Genomic DNA, 22,221 nt, shown 5'->3' with positions numbered 1-22,221 from the left:
ATTGCGGATACCTCAAGACCCCCAGTGCGAGGGGCCTCAAGGGCTGACCACAGCCCTAATGGGCAACCCTTCTCGGGCAGCTACGTTCTTGGATACAGTGCCAAAAATCTTGCTAAAGCTGAAAGCTTCTGTGCTTTGAAAGGCAGACAAGCGGTTTGATCACTTTCAATGTACTGTACAGGAACGTCCAGAGCCTCGAGTCCCTTCAGACTCTAAGTTTTCACTCTGAAAAGGCCACGCGCTGCCGTCTCTCCAGTAGTTTTGTTTATCCATTTTCCTGCTGCTCAAAGTGCATGCTTGCCCTGTAGCAAACGATGGCAGGACGTCCAGAGCATATTTGTGGGGCATTTGACCCTGCCAATGGTGAAGATCGACGAGATTTGTGCTCATTCTGCGCGGCAAAAGCCATCAGCCCAGGCAAGCGTACCCAGACAATGATGAGGATCATCGAAGGCGAGCAATCAGCTTGATATACTCGAGCACAAAAACAACCTGAAAATCAAGTATTGCCTGGTGAAGGAGACTGGCGGCCAAAATGCTAGAGCATTGCAACCCTATGAAGTCGAACAGCTGAAGGTCAGTCTAAGCTGCAAAATAACTCAAGAAGGCATTTCTGAGGCAAGCTTGAGAACTAATATTCCTGAGGGACGCCAGGCATGACTGATAAGTGGTGTTCCAGTGCCGGTCTTCCACTCCTGCTTGTACCGGTCAGACTGACTGCTGTGTGCTGCTGCAGTGCCTGGTGAAATTCACAAATCTTTGTCTCCTGTACGACACCATTCATCCTAGGGCAAGCGAAGATGCCAAGGCAGTGGTCTGCGGTCATGTATATGTGCCAACTGTCTTGGAAGGTGCGTCAGCGGGAAGAGGAATGTATATTATGTGTACACTGAACAGACGACCGTATTAATTCACACAAAATACCAGTTCTTACATATCAAGCATATCTTGTGGCACCTGGTCGGCCTTGCAGTGAGGCTCCCGCCAGTGTTCATCTCAATGCTCACTGTTCTCCATCTTGCTGGTAACAGGAAAACAGGATGGTGCTACACTTCTATCTATCAAAGCACCTTCTTGTCCTGGCATGGCAAGGGAAATATAGGTTGACAATGCACTACAGCAGACATTCTCAGGGCTGGTCACACTCTCAATAACATGAGACATCATGTGTCTGCACCAATGGCAGATCCCCCGATGCCCAGCATCTTCAAGACCTCCTCCCGAGCGCCGGCGTTGCCATGCTGTCCAGCCATCAGCTTCCTTGCCAGCTCCATTGCAGCAACCACACCCTCAGGTCCATGTGTGGCTTGCAGCTTCTTGAGGAACTGCTCCGTTCTGGCAGCTGCAGCCTTGCAGCGCAGCTTGTGCTCCGGCCAGTGCGCCTTCTGGCAGTTGCGGCTGCAGTAGTGCGCTTGGCACACAGTGCAGAATTGCTGCTTCCTGTCGTAGGCTGGATGCCTGGGGCAGCCTGGGTTCACGCACATCAGCGCATTTGCTTGCTTGATGGTCTCAGCTGATAGCAGTCCCTCTGCCTGTTGCTTCTCTGCGAGCACATGAAGGGCATACTTATCAGATCTGGCCACGGCTTTCGACCACTGACATCTGGCAACGATGACTAATCCTGAATGTCCAATGTACCAGAAGCCAGGCTTTTCAGGGTCAGTGGCATCATATAATGTTTTCCTGGAACACATGCAATTTCCTTCGGGACAGCATGCCCTGTCCAACACAGCTTTTTTGGTCTGTTGCATCACATTCTCGAGATGATGAAATCATTGGCCCTACAGAGCGCAAACCCACTCACCGTAGCTCTTCCTCAAGGGTAGGAAGTAGTTGATGATGTACGGGTGGTCAGGGTTTGTATCGTAGAGGGCATAAAATTTGTCGTTGAGGGCACCCTTCTCCTCCACTGTCAGGTTGTAATGCTTCTCCAGAGCGCCAAAGGGAATCTCATTGCCAGCATAGCGGGAACCTGTCAGACAAACATACAAATGTGAGACAGTTGCTTTGACGCGCAATCTGCCAAAGAGGCAGGCATGCAATCCGAACTTAGATGGCAGCTAAGCATTATCTGAACAGGTAGTTGGGTTGATTGGGCATGCATGATGGACTCCAGGTGCTCACCCTCCTGATTGAAGGTGATGGAGCGGGGTTCTAGGACACATCCAAACTGGACAATGCTCTCTTCAATTTTGGTATCTCTTGTGCGGCCTGGAATATCTGCAGAGGGGTATATAATAAAGAGCTCATCGCCTGCGCACACAAATGCGAATCCATCAGCTGGGAGTGGAGATCTGAACAAGCATTCATCAATGCAGGTCGTCCAACATGGGTCTGCACATCATTTCTGTGGACACATTGGGGTCAATTAGAGGTACCTTCTGAGAGGGGGGTTGGTTTGCCGGCCATGCATGAAATGATCATTTGGAGATTATCAAGATCTTCATTGGTCTTTGCCGCATCTCTATCAGTGCCAAAGGGAGGCAGCCTGTGAGCACCAAGCACCGCCCATTCATGAAGTCCGACAAGAGGAAACAACCAATTGATTGCAAGGATCCGAGAAAGCCTTAGAACCCTGCTATCAGCCTGCACTCGCCGTAAAGAAGCAGTCATGCCAACCACACAGTAGTCAGGGCCATAGATCTGCTCAGGATGTCCAACCCCTACCTCAGGACTATGCCTGCCTCATGGTGGTGATTGAGAAAGTCGATGCCGACCTTGATGTTGCCCTTAAGGCCTGAGCTGTGTTTGCGCACCTGGACCTGCACTTGGCACAAAGTACCCATTCAAGATGGCCTCAGAAAGGAGTAGAGAGCAATTGGGGATGCAATTGCAATGTAAAGCCATTTCAGATGACATGATTCTCCAAGAATTGGATTTTGGAGGACTTACAGTTGATAAGCCCCACATGACTTCATCTCGAGTCAGGCCCATGAGGCTGTGAAGCTTGGTCTTGGTCAAGAAGGTATCCAAGTGATTCTCCATCCTGCATTTCTCCGCTCTGAGCTGCTTGATCACAGCTTTCTTTCTGGTGGATGGCCAACCTGAAAGCAGACTCCACGTTAGGATTGTCCCTGTATTTGCCACTCGGCGTTGCCAAGCATAGATCATGTGTATCAATTGAGATGCTGCGAGGTAGTGTGTGGCCTGACCTAGTGTGTCATAGAAGGCAGACTGCTCAGCTGTGGTCTTCAGCCACAGGGATGGAGGCTCTGTGGGCAGCAGCCGCAGGTGGGGCCAGAACTCAGACTGGTCGCCTTTCTTCCGCTCATTTGCCAGTGCAACGGCCAGCGGCAGCCCACTCTCCAGAGTAGACAGAGAAACCATCTCCTGCATGCCCACACATTGGTGCAGCTTCATCCTGACACCATTCATCGGCCCACACGTCTGCACATCATCAGCTTCATCCTCACATGCTTGCATGCCATGATGCATGCAGGAATGATCCCATGCCTAGCCAACTGCAATGCGTTCAGGGGTAAATGTGACCCTTTATTACTTGCATTTGAGTGTGTTGATGATACCTCAAGCGTGCGCTTTGATCCAGCTCTCTGCAAGACTGTGTTCAGCTCCGCGATGGCATTTTTGGCAAAGTAGCCCAGGCCATAGGGGATCACAATGACCGGCTCTTCGCAGACAGTCTTGTGATCAATGGTGCCAGATGCCACCCAGCCCCTGCACAAACAAAGGTGGCTGTTGCTGTCAATCAAGGAACTGGATCAAAGCTGCACTGCTCACATGTGCTCAATCCCAAGCTGGAGAGCTCCTGCTAGATAAAATTATACCTGCCGCCACAGGAGGGGGATTCTGTGAGGTGCAGGGCAGGATGAATGTATCCGCCATTTGAACTGATCCACCAGCGCAGCAGGCCTTCCTCAGAGAGTCCCTCAGGCCACTGGAGCCTTGTATGGTCTGCAGAGAACCATTATATAATCATGAAGAGCACCACTTCGATGATCCTAGATGCATTTCGTGTCAGCAGCAAAGAAGAGAAAGTCCTTTCGGCAACTTCTTCAGGGCAAGATGCGCAATTCGTCCGAGCAGAAGCACACCGTTCTCCTTGGAGCTGTCAAGCAGAGATATCTTGGGCCAAGAATGGCTGGCTATATTCACGAGCTGATATGCATTGAACTGCCACTGCAGCACCAGGATTCTACGATCAGGAGTCAGCAAAATATATGCTCGTTCTGGCATCGCAGATACAGCTCACTTGGCAGACATCTAAAAAGCAGCGCGCTTCCAGAGAGCGCACAAGGCGTGAGACGGCTACCTGAAGAAGGGCGTGCATCGCGGGGCTCTCCATTGCTAATGACTCCCTGGCTGGAGTCTATTGTCAAGACTTGCCGACCATGTCACAAAAAATCCGTCAAGCTTGATCTGAAGGGCTGTTTTGATCACAAGGCGGCTGCGCAGGCGAAGCCCTGGGAGTGGGCGCCTAATTTGGCAATGACTCATAATTAATGAATCTTTTTGGGGTGACTACGTGCCTGCACAGGGATCTGCATCAAATAATTATATGATAACTGTTCCGGTGAGTGGTGCAGCCTATTTCAGCAGAAGGTCAGACTTGAGTTTGGATCTCCGCGATCCGGACATCCAGTCACGCATTGCACAGCAGGCAGCCAAAGTGACAAAATTGGTGCAGCTGCTGGGAGTTGTGCCCATTCTTTTGGGACCCCCAAAGGCCTTGAGCCTCTTCCAATGCATTCCCACCGCACTTGTCCGCCTGGAAGCTCTGCAGAGGCAGAAACTCCGTTGTTGGGAAACTAAACTGCAAAGGTGCGGCCTTCAATTTCCCCTCTATAGCGCCCTCTTTAGCGACCCTCTGGAACCAAGCTGGGGGAGTAGAAAACCACTTTGCAAAGCCTCTTGCAGGGTGGGGCATGTGTCGGTTTTATACGGTGGCCAAGCACTTTCTGCACGTTATTGCACCCTCTAACTGGTGATCATAGTTGCCCACTCAGGCAGCTAATTACTGAGATTTGGCGCATGCTGCACCTTTACAGGCATGGGTTGACTGCGGAGAATGCGGAGCGCATGATCAGCTTCAGCCTCACACATTTGCTGTTCAGTTTGGCATCGCTGAATGACTTGTACCCTCATGAAAAGGCCACAGTCGCTGTCTATGCCACAGGCAACATCTGGAGAATAAAGGGCATGGACCAAAGGTGCCCTTGGGTCTGTGAGTATGCTGCTCGCTACCACTTTGGCATCAACAGGAACCCATGCCGAGCCATGCAGGTGACTCCATCTCCACCTTTATAATGATAATCCCCCTCTCATGTGGCCAGTTCTGTAGTGTGATCTCCTGCCACCATCGAGAGACAAGATCTCAACTCAATGTGCGTTACCGTAGAACTATGCATGCAACCTCCTGCTGAGCATGCCACTTCGTGTAGACCTGTTTTTACCCGTTTTAGAAGAGACAATTGAAAGATTAGTTGCTGGAGTCAAACCTGGCAGACATGGTATTGGAGAGTATGGACTCAGGGCACTAAATCTACGAGCCATGGTGGTAGGATCTTGCGCCCGGGATGACAGCAGCTGAGGAGCATCGGGAAGAGCTCAAGGCCTGCCCGCTGCAGTGGATGTACTGCCACATGATGCTGCTGAGCGGAAGCCAGCCAGACCACACCATCACAGTGTCTGACTTCCTGGCGCATGTCAAAAAGGTCAATTAATCACAGCAGCAATTCCCGCTCGATTGGGCCAATTTTTTGTGGTGGTGCTTGTCGCCTGGTAATTATTTTGAACATCCCTGTAGGACCTGTGGTGGCTGAACCCACCGGCAACAAGAAGTTGATTACATCAACATGTTTTCCAGGCAAGGAAGAGCAAAGCGCAGCTGGACAGCTGGGGAGAGTTTAGCTGCCTGGACTCCAAAGGTTGGACGCCAGTCAGGAGCAACATGTTGGCCACCCCAGAAGACTTCTGGCGCACCCTGGGCGTGGCAGCTCGCTTCAGGGAAGCTGTGAAATGCAATGCTTCTTTTGGAGACACACTGCTGCCATCCTTCACAGAGGAACAGCTTGATGAGGAGCGTGCATCTGTGAGGTGAAGTCAATATCTGCAACCTTCAAATTTGTGGAGATGCTACATGAGCTGCTCTGTTCTGAAGTCCCTGGATGACATGCAAGTGAGAAGGCCAAGGTTGATGCCTTACTCCCTCGATAAAGTGCTGGCTTTGATGCAGCACAGCAAACTGGCTTTTAACATCTGGTGTGGCTCGCTCGCAGGTGCTGTGAATGCCAGGAGCTGAATGACAAGCTGCTGGCATGCACCGGGTGCCGACAGGCCAAGTACTGCTCCAAGGAATGCCAGAGAAAGCACTGGGTGGGCGGGCACAAGCAAGAGTGCACTGCAACAGGGTCTGGGGGCGCCTCGGAGGCATGATGCAGGAGCGTGCCCTGAACATGAAAACCACCAAATCGTTGAGGGAAGATGCCATATCAGAGAATATGGGAGTTTGCGTGCCAGGATATTGATGTCAACTTTGGTACTGACATACTTGTCTGTCAGTTGCGGCATCAACAATCGTATGCATGTTACATTTCTGTGGACACCGGAGTGCTGCTGCCCCAGTCAGCGAGCAGCCTTATGCCTGAAACCAGTAGTGACTATTTGCAGATCTGAAAGGGTCAGATGCGCATTTGCACAACATTCAGGAACAGTGAAACTTCCTGTAAAGATCCGCACATGTGTATTGGCCCGCTACACCTACATGGAAAGCAAGCAGGTCGGAAATTGCATGTATATTGCCCTGTGGGCATCAGGACTGCTCAAAACCTGGTACCGCAGTAAACTTTAGAAACAGCATTCCCATTAGGCATTTTGGCGTTGCCATCATTTTGCACCTGTATTCGTGCACATAAAAGAGTTTGCTTTAGCTTCTTGATTGCTGACAGAGACAGAGCAGCGGCACAGTCTAGGTAAAAGCACCTGCATGTCTTTGGCTCCTTCGAAACGTTCTCATGCTGTCCCATTCATGTGCGGCGACGGCATTATCCGGTGCACCGGTGAAGGTGCTGGGAGGCTACAGGAAAAGAAAATGAAGATTTTGACCCTTCATACATTTGAAATATCCTGATATTCTAAGAAAGAAGCAGGAACTTCCACATGCGAAGAAGGATGTCAAGATGGAGCTGCCAATTCGGGCAACCTCCTTGGGCAGCACGTTTTTGGAGGAGACCACATCAGCACCCATCACGCAGCTCTCGATCTCAAACGCGTGTTTTTGGTCATTCGCCATAAGGCGAATGTCCTTTACGATCGGTCAACCTGGTACGGATTATCTCTATCTTTTGCCCCTTCCCTATGCCATGTGGCTGCTCGTGAGGCGGCCACAGCACATAAACGGAACGCGAGGCGCAGTTTAGAGGCCTTTCCGGGTGATTGCCCCGTTTTTGGCCCTAGATTATCTCTAAATATCTCCCTGGCGATTGGCTTTACGGGCTTGCGACTTCTGTGAACATCAGGAGTGCTGAGAACTGAGATATGAGTACATATCGGAACTGTAGTGGATCGTGAGAATGTGTAGAATGCCCATTGCGTAATGTGAATGGTCTTTGGAGGGGAGTTCGCGTATGACCTTGTGCCCGCCCACGGGCGCTCCCACTTGTCTACATCTTCTGTCAGCTATAATTTGTGGGTGAATAGCTTACAACGAGATCGTTAGGCTTCGTCTTTGACACAAGGTGCAAGTACTGAGACTCGAGTGTCCTGAAAGTCCTTTGTCGTCGTCTCGCAGAGACCCTTGGAACGATGTTCTTGTGATCAGCATACCCCACATCAGGAGGCCACGGAAGTAGCACAAGGGGGACCACGAGTTTGTCCACGAGACTCTGCAATGCGTTTTCGTTATGAACAGCAGTGCCAATTTGGGTTGCCGGCGGCTTGCTGCACGATATGTTGAGTCTTCGTATGTGTTTTGCTCAGTCAGGAATGGAAGGCCATATCTGTAGAGGCCCTCGTGGTGGTAGGCGCAAACATGAGAGAATATTAATACCCCTTCGAAGGGATTTCTGCTCCTTCTGTGCCGCAATGCGTGTCAGCCCTGAAAAGCGCAGCGGCACAATGAAGACCGTCATAGAAGTCGAGCAGCTGCAGCTCGAGATCAAAGAGTTCCTGAAAAGCGATGGCACAGAAGAGAATCATGAATCTGAAGAAAACGAAACGAAGGTGAAGTCCTCTTGCTGAACCCTACCAGCCTGAGAAGTGGTCTGAACTTCTTGATGGCATGCATTTGTCCAGCTTAGCCCTGAAAGGATTCGCTTGTTGCCTGCAGTGCCTGGCTATCTTCTTCAAGATCTTTCACATGCTGGATACCATATCCCCAGATATTGACGACGATGTGCGGACCTTCTTCGGCATGCTGGGAATGACCATGATCGCCGAGCGAGGTAGGGCAGTCTCTTCTGGACACAAGCCACTTAGTACTTTCTCTATCTCAAGCAGCAGGCTGTGAAACTGCATGAGAGCCGTGCCTAAGATACTTGTGCCCACAGACGCTGCTGACACTTGATGAGGGTGCCTGTCAGCAAGTGTACCCATCATGCATGCATGCACGTGTCAAAAGCCTGCGCATGGTTCGCTTAGGCTCAGACAAGTGCACTTCACTTGGCAACATCTTGTGTGCGTAGATTTCCAGAGTCCAGACCATTACGGAGATGGCCAAGACTACATTGTGGAGGAGGCAGCGCGCCTGACAAATCTGCGCAAGTTGCTGGGGATTCTGCCGGTTGTGTATCTCTTTGTGGGGCACATGAACTTCGGGGGAGCCGCCTCCATGCTTGCCATTGGTCTGACATCGCTGAAGGAACGCCGCAGCAAGTGGGATGAAAAGCTGCAGGAGTAGGTCGCCTTGTCTGTCCCGCATGCATGCAGCATCCTACACCTCTGCTGAGTACAGCGTAATGCATGCTTTCTTAATCAGGACTGTGCCTGCCATGCATGACAAATAAGACAGTGTGGTGCATGCAGAACTGTAATCATTGACATGGCAAAGCCACAGGGCAAAGCTGGCATGTGTTGTTGCTCATGCAAGTAGCAGAAGCTCACATGCATGTGCCGTGTCCTTGCAGGCAAGACTTGTCTGCGGACAAAGTGGAGGAGGTGTTCCGGCTATCCATGAAACAAGCCCTTGAAGGGCTCTTCCGCTGGGCGGACCTGAACTCTGACAGCACCCATGCAATGGCAGTCGAGAAGGTCAAGAACATGGACAGCATGAAGGAGTTGAACCCAACCGCAGCCTGGAGCTGCCATGATCTGGGCTGGCACCAGTGGGCTGTCAATGAAGATCCTCTGCAGGCCATGCGGGTGAGTCACTGCCCAAAATTGAGGCATTGAATCAGCAATGGGATATAATTACTGCGCCCTGAACATGCTGTCTACCTGCACTTTGCAGGACCTCTTTAATTGCAAATATGAGAGTGCAGCTTTTCCCAATCACATCAAAAGGGACATCATGCATGCAGCTGATTGGCACTTCAAACGTTACCTTTGAGAATGCTCATGTGGTCACTTCGCATGCAAAAGTTGTCCACTCAGCAGACCAAAATGTCAGATGTGCATGCTGGCTTCTTCGTCTTGGGCGCAGAAGAGAAGAGTGCCTGTTAGGCTGGTAGCATGCATAATGACCCTGTTGGGGACTGATTTAGATACTGAGCACCGTGCCTACGGTTGATTGGGTCTTACTTGGATCTGGCGAGTCTGACCAGGAGTAGGATTGTGGCAGCCTTTACCTGCATCTTGCCTGCAGGACGCATGCTGCCTTTTGGCAGACAGAGCATCCAACAAAGTGGAAGGATTGTGACAGCCTTTGACTGCAGCTTGCCTGCAGGACGCATCTTGCCTTTTGGCAAAAAGAGAGCTAATTAATACTTACATGATGATGGTGAATGGTGGCGTTCCTGCAGGAAGTCGAACCAGGAATGAAAGCAGCAGAGGAGGAGAAAGATGACTTCAAGGCCAACTCGCTGCACTGGATGTACTCCAGATTCATGCTGCTGGCTGGCAGCCGCCCAGGCCACACCGTCACAGTCTCTGAATTCCTGGCCCATGTCAAGAAGGTAAGCTTCCCATGTTCCGTCATTCTGCTGACGTGCCACATTGGCATCTGGACTCTGCCCACAGTCTTGCCTATAACGTTTCAAGGCATTAATTGATCTCCAGTCAGGAATGTCTTGGGGCAGTCCAATAGTTTACAAGGGATATGATCAAATACTGGTACACGTTTATACCAGCCCTCAGGGCTAGATGCGTTGCAGCAGCCTCTCAACAATTCCTGTCCAGCCTTCCCTGTCTTGTCTCCACCAATAACGTGTCTGTCCAATGGAGTCCAACTCCTCCCCAACGCAACATTCCAGGGTTTGACAGGCCTGCCTTTTCTCCCTGATCCTTCTACTAGGATACTCTCCAACTCTCATGGCCTGCAGGCGAGGAAGGCCAAGGCGCGGCTGGACAGCTGGGGAGAGTACCTTTGCGAGTGCCCCCCAGGATGGCTGCCACTGCCCAAGTCAATGCTTGCCTCAGAGGAGGAGTACTGGTGCACCCTGGGAGCAGCAGCACGATTCAGGGAAGCCATCAGAAATGACCCAGCCTTTGCAGACACCCTGCTGCCGGCCTTCACCGAGGAACAGCTGGACAAGGAGCGCAACCATATCAGGTGGGCCTGCAGCTTAGCATACTATTTGTAATATTCTTAGCATTCTATGCATAAATTCTTAAGCATAATATGCATGCAGACCCGCCAAATTTTGGAATGAATGATTTAGGGGCAACCCGGATCTAATGGTATTGAATGCCATTTGTGGGGAAAGTGCCAACACAGAAAAGGCTGGAGTAGATAAGTGAGAGGTTGCTGCAGCGCATATTTCCCTCCAAAGCTTTGCAGTCATAACAAAGATGCATGCAGACGTACAGCGGACGCCATTGTCAAGTAAGGTGTTAAAGAACCTGCTGTGAATAACGAGTCTGTGATGTTGGGCTTTACTACTGTGCATGGTGCTCCATGCAAATGTGCTTCAGGTGGGGAAGTGCTGCCATGCAGGTGCTTCAGCTGCCAGGAGGAGAGCGACAGGCTGCTGCTGTGTGCCTCTTGCCAGCAGGCCAAGTACTGCTCCAAAGAGTGCCAGAAGAAGCACTGGAAGAAGCAGCACAAGATGGAGTGTAAGGAGGCTTCAATCGAGCTGCCGCGAATTATATCTTAGGAAGAAGATGTGGGAGATGAGGGAGAGTCAGCTTAGAGTTGGACATGCTCACCCTCTGGAGGGAATGCCAAAATTTAAGAGCGCGATGACTCAATCATTGGTCACTTTCAATGGTTTCAAGTGGTATGATACTGTGAACAGCTCGTGCAGCAAACCAAATGTTCCAGTGGAGAGGCAGGCATCTTTGGGTTGTTTGCAAGGTCATCAGAATGTTGTAGGGCAGCCGGAAAGTGTCACCGACGTTGGTAGAAACTCTAATACAGAAGGGCAGCAGAACCTCGTATATTTGTGAGCAGCTATTGGTTCTGAACTTGCCGGAACTCAGCAACGGGATAATGGCATCAGCATATGATGGAACATGTCATAAACATCACAACAATATGCAGCGCAACCCTCTAAAGGACACAACAGCGTTGTGTCTGCTATGTTGTGCTAGAGCACTTGGAAATGACTGAGGCATTTCACGATTTCCCCTTCCGCACATGAAATTCCCATGAGATTCCTCCAGCATGCAGAGAAACATGCAGTTGGCTTGCTTACATATGGGATCATCAAATTGCTGGATATTGAGATGCCTTGGACTTGATTTGAAGGCTCTCTGAAATGGGGCTATTACTGCCCAATTGGGCGGCCCGCCGTGGGTTGGTCCCCTCCCTTGGTGAACACAAAATCACCGCAGACTGGCTGCTGGCCCACTCAATTCAAAGTTCCCGTGGCAGAGGATACCATCATCTTAGATCCAGGTTCGAACTGCTTTGGTGTGCCATAGGACACGCGATCATCAGAGCCACTGCAACCTTATACAGCCTTGAAAGTCTCGATAGTGTCTTCCTTTACAACGCCTCAAATTCCAGCTGAGATTGACAGTACGACTTCCCGTGATCCGCGCAAAAAATTTAGATATCCGCATACATATCCTGGGTGTACTGCAAATATGTCGGGCTAGTGCTTTACTTCATATGCTTCTTAACAACTTTGTGCCGCTTTCAATCGCCCCAGGGATGAATGGCCATATCTGCGGGGCTTCTGCCTGCCATACGCATGCCCCTGCACGAGACCTGTGTTCCTTCTGCGCCGCGAAAGCAACGGAGCCCATGAAGCGAAGCGGCACAATGAAGGTCGTCATACAGGGCGAGCAGCTGCAGTCCGAGATCAAGGCGCTTCAGAGCAAAATAGGCCCAATGGAGGGATCGACAGACCCGACAGGCTTCACGTTAGAACTTGCCCAAGGAGATGAAGTCAGTGTGGTGAAGGTGGGGTTCGAAGATTTTTGCAACTGTCTTTATCATTTTGAGACTTACTCAAGACTATCTGGGCACAATAGATCTAGTTCAAATGTCCGAAGACAGCAGTCTCCAAACACTGATCCTTAACAGCTGCATGTGCTGGCTGCAGTGCCTGGTGAATCTCACCAAGCTCTGCTACATGTATGAAGGCATTCACCCAAGGCTTGACCGCGATACCAGAGCCTTCCTGTCCTCTCTTGCAAGGATCTCAACTCTTCGAGCAGGTGGGCACTTTCCCCCAGCAAGCTAACCATCATTAAGACCCCTGGTGGTCAACATCCCCCATGAAAATTCCCCGTGTGGTGAGCACTGGTGTGTTATGAGCAATGTGTCTCACTCCTTACATCAGGGCCATATGGGAACCTGCACTTCTGGGAACCTGCAGGGTGCAGAATTGGACTGCATGCTTTCCTTGTCATTGCCGTGCATACCAGCAATTGGTTGAACTGATTCTTGATGGGTTGAACTGCAGCTTGTCTGCAGGACGCACCTTGCCTTCTGGCAGGATAAGCGTGTACCGATAAATTAAGAGTAAGTAAAAATAGTCCTTGACTTGTAGCTACATGTTCGCTGCAGTGTACAATCTGGCAGACTGGGCCCACCAAGACAGCATCTGCAGGCGGGCACAGCAGGTGACGACCCTACTGCGGCTGCTCGGAGTCCTTCCCTCTGTCTGGCTCTACCTGGACTGCGGCAACGCTTGGGATGCTAATGCTGTGGCTCTTGTTGCCCTGGAAGCCCTGGAAAACGGCCCAAGGCCATGGGATGCCATGCTGGAACAGTACGTTCTTTTTGCATCTTATGACCAACTCGAGAATATCTGAGCCCACAAGGTCTACTTTGTTTGTCTGATGCCAGCAGTCAGATACAGAAGTCAGGTACAAGCGAACAACGGTGCAGGTTTCTTGCATGCATGGGGCTTAACAGCGTGAAACACGCAATGCAAAAGCGGAGCAGAAATTTCCCCTGCACTAAAGATTTTCTTATATTTGTATCAAAAATAGATAGGCTGTGCCCGGAATGATTGCATTAGGGAGGACCCGGACTCCACTTGATTGGCGTGCAGTTGGTGGAAAAAGTGCCAGAACAGGGAAGGCTGGAGTGGAGTTTTGGAGAGGTTGCTGCAACGCATTTAGCCCTGAGAGCTGATATAAGCTTATGATTATTTTTACTTGCTGTGCTTGTACAGGTACGACCTGTCTGCTGATATTGTGGAGGAAGTCTGTCGCATCGCGGTGAATGCAGCAGTGGTGCACCAGCTGACAGAAAGCTCGACAACGACGATGATAAGTGGGCGATGGCCTTCCAACAGAAGTTCAACATAGCTGGTGCAAAAACGCTGAATGAGTCAGCGCCGTGGGTCGCCGCATGGACTGCCCAGCACAGTTTCGAGGAGGACTCATCCAAAGCCATGCAGGTGATAATCCCGTCCTGGCCAAGCCGCATTGATATGCAGTGTACAATATTGCGGCGAGAAAGCACGGACAGTCCCATATGACTACACCACAGCATTTCTCAGTGGTAAATAATATAAGTTGGCCCAGGCAGGCAGGGGGCGGTAAACATACTGTACACAGTGCCCACGGTTGATTGGATCTTGCTTGGATCTGTCGCGTCCGATAAGGCAGCCTTTGACTGCTTGTCTGCAGGACACACCTTGCCTCTTGGCAGGAAGTGCGTGCAATAATAATACTAATAATAAAAGTACAGTGTTCCAGCAGGAAAACAAGGACAGTCACATATGACTCCAAAAATGTATTTCTTGACGGGAATGAGTGCAAGTTCAGTGGGTGTTCCCATTTTCTGAGGCGTGATTGCCAAGGACAGTAAAGAACAACATGGCAATTGCACAGGACTTGGTGCCTGGACTGAGATTTGCAGAGGAGCAGAAGGATGACCTCAAGGCCTGCCCGCTGCAGTGGATGTACTGCCACATGATGCTTCTGACTGGGAGCCGCTGTGGGCATACCATCACAGTGTCTGACTTCATGGAGTATGTCAAGAAGGTGGGTCCTGCTTGCACCTCAGACTGTAAGTAGCGGACATCAGTGTCAAACTCACAAGATTTTTTTTAATTATCTTGAAGTGGAGGTGTATCTCCCAGAAGGTACAACACGTAACAGCAAATGGTTCTGGCCCCAGCTGGCAAGGGCCGGTATAAGTACGGAGCACCGTCCGCACGCTTGATTGGGTCTTATTAGGATATTGCGAGTCTGGCGAGGGGCAGGATTGTGGCAGCCTTGAACTGCAGCTTGCCTGCAGGACGCATCTTGCCTGTTGGCAGGAAATTCTTGTAATGATAATAAGAATAACAATAATAAATGGTTCTGGTTTCCAACAGGCAAACAAGACCAAGGCGCGGCTGGACAGCTGGGGAGAGTTCCACTGCCCAAACACTGGCGGCTGGACGCCAGTACGTGGCAAAACCTTGGCCGGGGAGAGGAGCTTCTGGCGCAGCCAGGGAGTGGCCGCGCGCTTCAAGGAAGCCATCAAGCGCGACCCAGCCTTTGCAGACACAGAGCTCCCGGCCTTCACAGAAGAACAGCTTGATCAGGAGCGTGTGCGTCTTAGGTGAGCAGCTCTTATGATGGGCGCACTTGCGCTGGAATGGTACAGGCACACAGAAGGAATTTTACAAAGCAAAAACACCAAAGCAGGGCAGACGTGTTTGTGCAAGTACTCCATTTTGATATGCACGGGATCTCTGGTGGAAGTTATGCTGTGCGGCACTGCTTTTGCCTGTATGAAGCATCTCTATTCTGTACGCCATGCCAATATGGCTGATGGTCAGAAGCGTCTTATCGCAGGTGCTGCGCGTGCCAGGAGCTGCACGAGAAGCTGCTGTGGTGTGCTGGATGCCTGCAGGTCAAGTACTGCTCTGCTGCCTGCCAGAAGAAGCACTGGAAGAGGGGCCACAAGAATGAGTGTGCAGCAGCAGCATCAAATTAGAGGCCACAGGATGACAGAAGCTTAGTCTGAGAAAGGCTTGCTTTAGCTTGAGGGTGAGGCGACTTCAAGAAATTGTAGAGCAAGGCACCTGAGCAGATCTCAGCCTTGTCTGCAACTTGGACCTGGTGTGTGTTCTGGCAGGTGCAGAGGTTCTTCATCTGGAACTTGGTGAAAGGGTCCACACACAGTGGCAGCACACGCTCGAGCAAATAGAGATCTAGATCAGGCAGTGGGGCAAACCACTGGTAGCGTGCAGCAGTCACACGGTGCCCGAGTAACATTAATTGTAGCCCCTCATTAGTGATCCTCAGAATGGCCATGATTGTCACCCCGGTCGCAAAGCATTCTTTGTAATTACTTCAGGGAATTGCAAATCATGCAAGCTATCGTTGCCCAGGAATAATCCCACATGTGTCCAGCACTCAAGAATGCGCACAGAAGGCACCAATAGACCATTAATTCTTAGGAGACCTTTTGCGCCCCGAGCAGTGGCTGAGTGGTACCCTAAAGTGGCGTACAGTCTGGCACTGTAACTCAGGCATCGCCGTTCTGTAGATTACTATAGAGTCTTTATGACGGATTGGAAAAGGAACCCCCCGCTGCCCGGTTGGGCAGCCAACGTTGGCAAGCTCTCCCTTGGGATGAACCGGAAAAAACAATGCAAACTGGGAGCTAGATAAAGCAAAACGATCTTCACGGTGAATTCACTCATGTCAGTGTGAGTCGAGATCTTTCCACCTACGGCCGATACACGAAAGGACCTCGGCACAAGAGCTTTCCAAGGAAGTCATTTGTCTGAAGTCTCAGGCTTGACAGTGCGTCTGCGACCCAGAAGCCCGCTAAGCAAATGTGGATCGAGAGATCAAACTCATCCTCAGTGTTAAAAAGTGACGATCACGCATATGTGTTCGCTAGTGTGCGTTCTGGGTCCGTCCTTCTTGCTTGAGACTCAAGTGATTGTGTGCCACCTTGCCAGGTATGGATGGCCACGCTTGCGGGACTTGTGTCAGGCATGAGGGTGGAGAGTCACGAGATTTGTGCTCCTTCTGCGCTGCAATAGCTGTTGACCCTTCCAAGCAAAGCGGCACGATGAAAGCAGTCATAGCGGGCGAGCAGCTCCAGATCGAGATCAAAAAGCTGCACAAGACAATGATCCACTGGATTGAAGGACGAGAAACGCTACTAATCAAGAAGGAAGACGAGGAAACCATGGTGAAAGTAGGGATTCCCAGCTGCTCAAAAAATGGACTTGGTCGTAAGATCATCCCACCCCACACTCAACAATCGATTCCTCTTAATTGGCCTAGTACGGATCATGATCTTGGAATGCGCTAGTAACTCACCAAGCTTGCTAAATATATCCAGAAGCTAATTTCTGACAGAGATGTTTGCTGCCTGCAGTGCCTGGTCAAGCTGTTTCAACTGTGCCACATGTTTGAAACCATATTCCCGAGACTTGACGAGGAGACCAAAGCTTTCCTTGACAGCCTTTCAAAATCTCCATTCATCCATACTGGTAAGTGCAGCTCCCAGCCCCTGCATAGGAAACTTCAGGTGAACACGATCTGCATTAATGGCGCTTTTGCATGTTTGCGTCTGCGGACGGAGTCTTGGCTTTAATTTGATTTCTTGCAACATAAAATATTGGAATGTTTGTGCACATGATAACTGCAACGGCAACTCCTAGCCAGTGACGCCTACTCAATGTTGAAGCATGCCCTGTTTTGCAGCAGGAGAAAAGCTGCATTTCAAAATTCTTGATGTCTGATAGCCTATTTCATTGTGCAGAATACACCTTGCCATCAGGCCGGGAGCTCCCTGACATCTACAGGCAAGCAAAGAAAGTGACAACCTTGTTCAAGCTGCTTGGAGGTCTGCTCATGGTCTGGTCTTCAGTACAATCCAAAGAATGCTGCGAAGCATTTTTATTCACCACTATTGCCCTAGAGGCATTGAAGGATCGACGAGAGCATTGGGATGCCATTCTGAAAGGGTAAGGACCTCTTTTGAACGAAGGATCTTGGTTGACCCAGTATGGTTGCTTCCCGGCTCTCAGTTATCCGTTGAACACGCAGTGCAAAGCCGCAGCTTGCATTCCGCAAAGACATGGAGCACACACAACGCACTGCGTTGCCTGTTGATGCCAGGCATGCACTTGTGCCGTGGGATGCATGTGCAGGCATGGCTGGTCTGCAGACAAAGTGGAGGAAGTCTCTTCCGCATTGCTGTGGATGTGACCATGCAAATGGTGAGAGAGGATCCTGATTTGACCGGCCATAATAGGGTCTCACGCTACAAAGCCCACGTCCTTGCCATGGTCAGAATGAAGGAAGTCAATCCCAAAGCATCCTGGGTGTGCGCATCAGCAGCGCTCTTTGAGTGGGGCGCCAATCAGGACCCCCACCAATCCATGCAGGTGCCATGACCCTGATCACCACATCAATCCTGTTTGTGGGCAGGTTGCTGCTCGATGTCCTTCAGGAATCATCAGTGAAGCATCACATCCGCACGTGTCACAGAGGCAGGACAAGCAGACTTCACTTGCTGTCAGTGAGAGGCATTGAAAGGCAGGGGCCACTGCATAAATATATGTGAGCTGTTGCGTCTGCAGAAACTGCTGCCAGGGCTGAAGGCAGCTGAGGAGCAGAAGGATGACCTGAAGGCCTGCCCACTGCAGTGGATGTACTGCCACATGATGCTGCTGACTGGCAGCCGCCCAGATCAGGTCATCACAGTGTCTGACTTCCTGAAGCATGTCAAGAAGGTATGTGCTATGATCTGCCTTTTATGAACCCCAGTAGATTCAAACATGTTGGTGCCAAAAGATGCTGCATTTTCCCTGAGTACAGTGACTTTGTTCCTTTTGTTGTCAGGCAAAAAAGGTCAAGGCGCATCTGGACAGCTGGGGCGAGTTCCGCTGCAAGAACTCCGGAGGCTACACACCAGTGCCGAGCATCCCCCTGGCATCGCCATTGGACTTCTGGTGCACCCTGGGAATAGCTGCGCACTTCAAGGACGCCATCAAGCGCGACCCTGCCTTTGCAGACACCCAGCTCCCAGCCTTCACACAGCAGTAGCTTGAGCAGGAGCGCATGCATGTCAGGTGAACTCACCACATGATGCCTGCAGTGCTTGTCAAAGTGCGTGGGCAGCAGCAGCTTGACGTGTTCAGCCTATACACTGCCATCCGTGATCTGGATGAGATGTCTATGTGCCTCTTGTATATATGGACAGCGACTAGTGGTGCCCTCTTTGTGAGCATGCCACCCACCAAACTGAAGCACATGTTATAAGAATCTCACCCAGCTGATGACTGCTAGTCAGCTTGAAATCCTGGATGTTCTGCCCAAGAGCCGGCTCTGCATGCACTGGTAATTTGTGACACATGCCATTAAGGAGTTGCTCCCCTGAAATGTAAGCCAGCTTTTAAGAGACTTCTACAGGCTGAACTGCTTTGATTTGCAGGTGCTTTCAGTGCAAGGAGCTGAGCGACAGCCTGCTGTGGTGTGCTGGATGCAAGCAGGTCAAGTACTGCTCTGCTGCCTGCCAGAAGAAGCACTGGGTGGGCGGGCACAAGCAGGAGTGCACTGCAGCAGGGGCAACATGAGAAAGATGTGTGGCTTGTGAAAGGCTTGTGGCAGCAGTTCACTGTGTGAAAGTTGTAAGTGCCGGGGTCTCTGAGCATGTCAAGAGTGAGTAAGACCAGCTCACTGAGCTGGTTGCATGGATTCAGCACCTCGACAAGAGACACTGTAATTGTTAGTTATGTGTGAAGACTATGTAACATTGGCGGTGGGACATACGGCAGTGTAGCCAGAAACGTCTGAGAGTGTTCACATTGTCATTTGGCGTACTCAGCAACTTTCACAGCAACATCAGGGCTGTGACAGGCCAGAAGCATCCACAGCAGCTTAAACTTTCAATGTAATTTCTCTTCGGCAAAGATGGAAGTCTGCCTTCTTGAAGATTTCCTCAAAAGACATGCACTATGCTGGACTGGATGTGCACATGAGGCTCATGGCCTGGACCACTGGCGAAAATGGCAGTACCACTATGAACTTTGACGAGACTCTGATGCACCCAATCAACTTTTCAAGGACGTAATTCCCCACAGAGGTGGGGGAGCCCGCTGCCCAATCGGGCAGCCCAGAGACAGATGGTTCTCTGAACACACAAAGCTCTTTTGATAATCTCCGATCGTTGGATGACTGTCCCAAAGCCGTTCTACATGTCAGATTCTGCTGAGCTGCGTTGATCAAGACGAGAACGCATCATAGGATACAGGTTCACCACACCCTGTGTAGCTTCTGGGTTCATACTCAGCTGAAGGCGCTAGAATCCGTCAAAGCCGGCTGAAGCATTTTTTTACTTCCATAGAACTCGCCCCGGTTTGTTTCAAGCGTTACCCTATGTCTTGACAGACCTCATAATTACTGCCTGGTCTCGACCGAGATCTCCTGTAGCACTTGTGCTGCCCCTACAGGGATGGATCTTCACGTCTGTAGGAGCAAAAGCGATGGATCATCTCGTGAGATGTGTTCGTGCTGCACGGCAAAGGCCGTGAGCCCTGCAAAGAGAAGCGGTTCAATGAAAACAGTCATAATTGGAGAACTTTGATTTGCTGCTGCCACCATCGTTGGCCACTCCAGAAACTACCACTAAGGTATCTCCTTGTCAGATTGAGTATCAGAGTGTTGTGCTGAAGAAGCAATACCGGAAACAAGCAGGTAATCACCGTTTTTAAGGTCTTGTGCAAAACCTGTCTTCTTCAGCTGACGTCTGGCGCCCGTCTTGATGCCTGCAGTGCCTGGCAAATCTGACAAAACTGTACCTCCTCTACGATTCCCTACGTCCCATGGGCCAGGATGATCAAAGACGTCAGCAGGCTCATCAACCTCCGCATAAATGGTTCAGATATCATTGGAGGTGATGCTCTTCACCACCTGAATTTGTAATCCTGCTGCAGCAAATTAAAGCTGGCAACACAGGTGGTGAAGCCACATCTTGCTGCAACGCTTCGCCGACAAATGAAGCAGATCCGTAAGTTTTTTTGCACAGACGCTCAGAAACATCATGTGTGCTCAGGCATAGACTGCCTCTGGAGAAGGTGGAGGAATTGCTGCAGTGTGGGCTGATCAGTGCTTTGTCGGCGCTGGGAGGACAGCACGATCTGACTCCACAAGAACTCTCCCGAGCGACCTTTGACCGGACCAAAAGCTTGCGAAGAGTGAGGGAAATGCACCCCACAGCGCGCTGGGTCTGCTTAGCTGCTGCAGATTATACTTACACTGGCATGCATGATCCCTGGGCGGCAATGAAGGTGATGCTGCATTCCTCGACTGGAAACATGCGCCGTTCGCCCCCAAGTCCATTTGACTGTGCTGTATGCTATGTTGTGTTGTGCCCTGTTTCTTGGGCCTTGCCGTGCCATGTGTTGCCGCATAGTGCAAGGGGCAACGCTGCAATACATCACATGTTTAAAAATCTCGAGATTCGCCTAAGTGCGTTACAAGGGATGAGAATGGATTTGAAAGATGGGAATTACAGGCCATTCTGCCAGGGCTCGAGGCAGCCGAAAAGGAGAAAAATGGCATCTTTGCCTGCCATCTGCGATGGGCATACTGCCAGCTCATGCTGCTGAATGGAAGCCGAAAAGACCACACAGTGACAGTATTCAGCTACCTGGCGCAAGTGAGAAAGGTGAGTTTCTCACTTGGAAACTGTCCCTTTATAATCTCACATGAACGAATGTTGCCACAGTGATGCGGTCTTGAAGCAGCGTGGCTCCGCAGTCAGCTGTTTGCAATAAATGACAGCATGCATGAGGTGACGGTGAGGAGCCCACGCTGAGGGCTATGGACGCAAATAAGAGGCAACGAATGTGAGGGGTCTGCAGGCAAGGAGGAGCAAGGCGCGGATGGACAGCTGGGGGAGTTCTGTCTCCCAGAGACAGGCGGCTGGACACCCCTGCAGAGCAAGGGTATTGCATTCAAGGAGGAGCACTGGTGCAGCCTGGGAGTGACTGCGCGCTTCAAAGTATTTCTCCAGAAGGACTGTGCGTTTGCACACCATAAACTCCTCCCCTTCACAGAGCAGCTGCTTAACGAATATCTCAGACATGTCGGGTATCCTGCCTTTCCCAACTGCACTGAACAAATCTAGTAGCTGAGGATGACTTATCCTTCGGACCCTCAAGCAATTCAATCCGATAGAAAACTCTGCATACAGAAAGACGTGTGCATGGACCCAGCCTGTTGGCCTTTCTTTGAGAAACAGATCTATTTGGTGTGGCAGATAGAAGAATCACAGGTGCATGCCAATGACTAGGCCATGCATAAGCCTTGCCATGCTGGGGTTGCCGAGCTCTGTACTAAAGAGCAACTCCTTTAAATGACTGCGCAGGTGCCAGAATTGCCTAGAACTCAACGACAAGCTGCAGCTGTGCATGGGATGCATTATGCCGAGTACTGCTCCAGGGACTGCCAGAAAATGCTCTGGGTGGCCAAGCGCAGGAGAGAGTGTGCAGCAGCGAGAAAAATGAGGAGATCTGTGCACGATGCTTGAGCATCCTGTTTGAAAATATTGCCACAGTATACTTCTTGTAAATCCAAATGATTGGAAATGGATGCCAAGAGCTGAGCCACAAGCTGCAGGTATATGTAAGCTGTGTGCGCGCCAGGCTCAGATTCAAAGGACGCCAAAGATCCTCCCTTCCACTGGGGGTGCACTGCAGCTTCAAGTTGATGATTTCTGCTCAGTTTGCTTGTAAACAATGACCA

The 22,221-nt window shown here is 50.7% G+C and overlaps 3 protein-coding genes across 3 annotated transcripts; 2 read left to right on the top strand and 1 right to left on the bottom strand.

Moving 5' to 3' along the window:
• Positions 1-1,163: 1,163 nt before the first annotated feature.
• COCSUDRAFT_38858 (hypothetical protein) lies at positions 1,164-4,303 on the bottom strand (the record flags this gene model as incomplete). Its single annotated transcript, XM_005651589.1, has 11 exons — positions 1,164-1,543; positions 1,805-1,972; positions 2,125-2,253; positions 2,379-2,488; positions 2,668-2,762; positions 2,893-3,044; positions 3,153-3,330; positions 3,525-3,675; positions 3,786-3,912; positions 4,053-4,137; positions 4,211-4,303. The coding sequence occupies 11 exons, from the start codon at positions 4,301-4,303 to the stop codon at positions 1,164-1,166; spliced, it is 1,668 nt and encodes a 555-aa protein (XP_005651646.1).
• Positions 4,304-5,534: 1,231 nt separating this feature from the next.
• COCSUDRAFT_55124 (hypothetical protein) lies at positions 5,535-6,393 on the top strand (the record flags this gene model as incomplete). Its single annotated transcript, XM_005651588.1, has 3 exons — positions 5,535-5,672; positions 5,825-6,049; positions 6,253-6,393. 3 exons carry the CDS (start codon positions 5,535-5,537, stop codon positions 6,391-6,393), a joined length of 504 nt encoding a protein of 167 aa, XP_005651645.1.
• A 1,843-nt stretch (positions 6,394-8,236) lies between these two features.
• COCSUDRAFT_38857 (hypothetical protein) lies at positions 8,237-18,519 on the top strand (the record flags this gene model as incomplete). Its single annotated transcript, XM_005651587.1, has 16 exons — positions 8,237-8,399; positions 8,640-8,850; positions 9,081-9,315; positions 9,915-10,067; positions 10,434-10,663; positions 11,048-11,166; positions 13,070-13,274; positions 13,683-13,743; positions 14,347-14,499; positions 14,835-15,064; positions 15,301-15,358; positions 16,844-16,958; positions 17,231-17,286; positions 17,622-17,690; positions 18,054-18,206; positions 18,316-18,519. 16 exons carry the CDS (start codon positions 8,237-8,239, stop codon positions 18,517-18,519), a joined length of 2,415 nt encoding a protein of 804 aa, XP_005651644.1.
• Positions 18,520-22,221: the final 3,702 nt, after the last annotated feature.

The sequence above is a fragment of the Coccomyxa subellipsoidea genome, assembly GCF_000258705.1.
Source record: "Coccomyxa subellipsoidea C-169, whole genome shotgun sequence".
In the NCBI taxonomy this organism is placed as follows: domain Eukaryota; kingdom Viridiplantae; phylum Chlorophyta; class Trebouxiophyceae; family Coccomyxaceae; genus Coccomyxa; species Coccomyxa subellipsoidea.
Note: the sequence above shows the minus strand (reverse complement) of the source record. Positions and strands in the feature narration are given on the sequence as shown.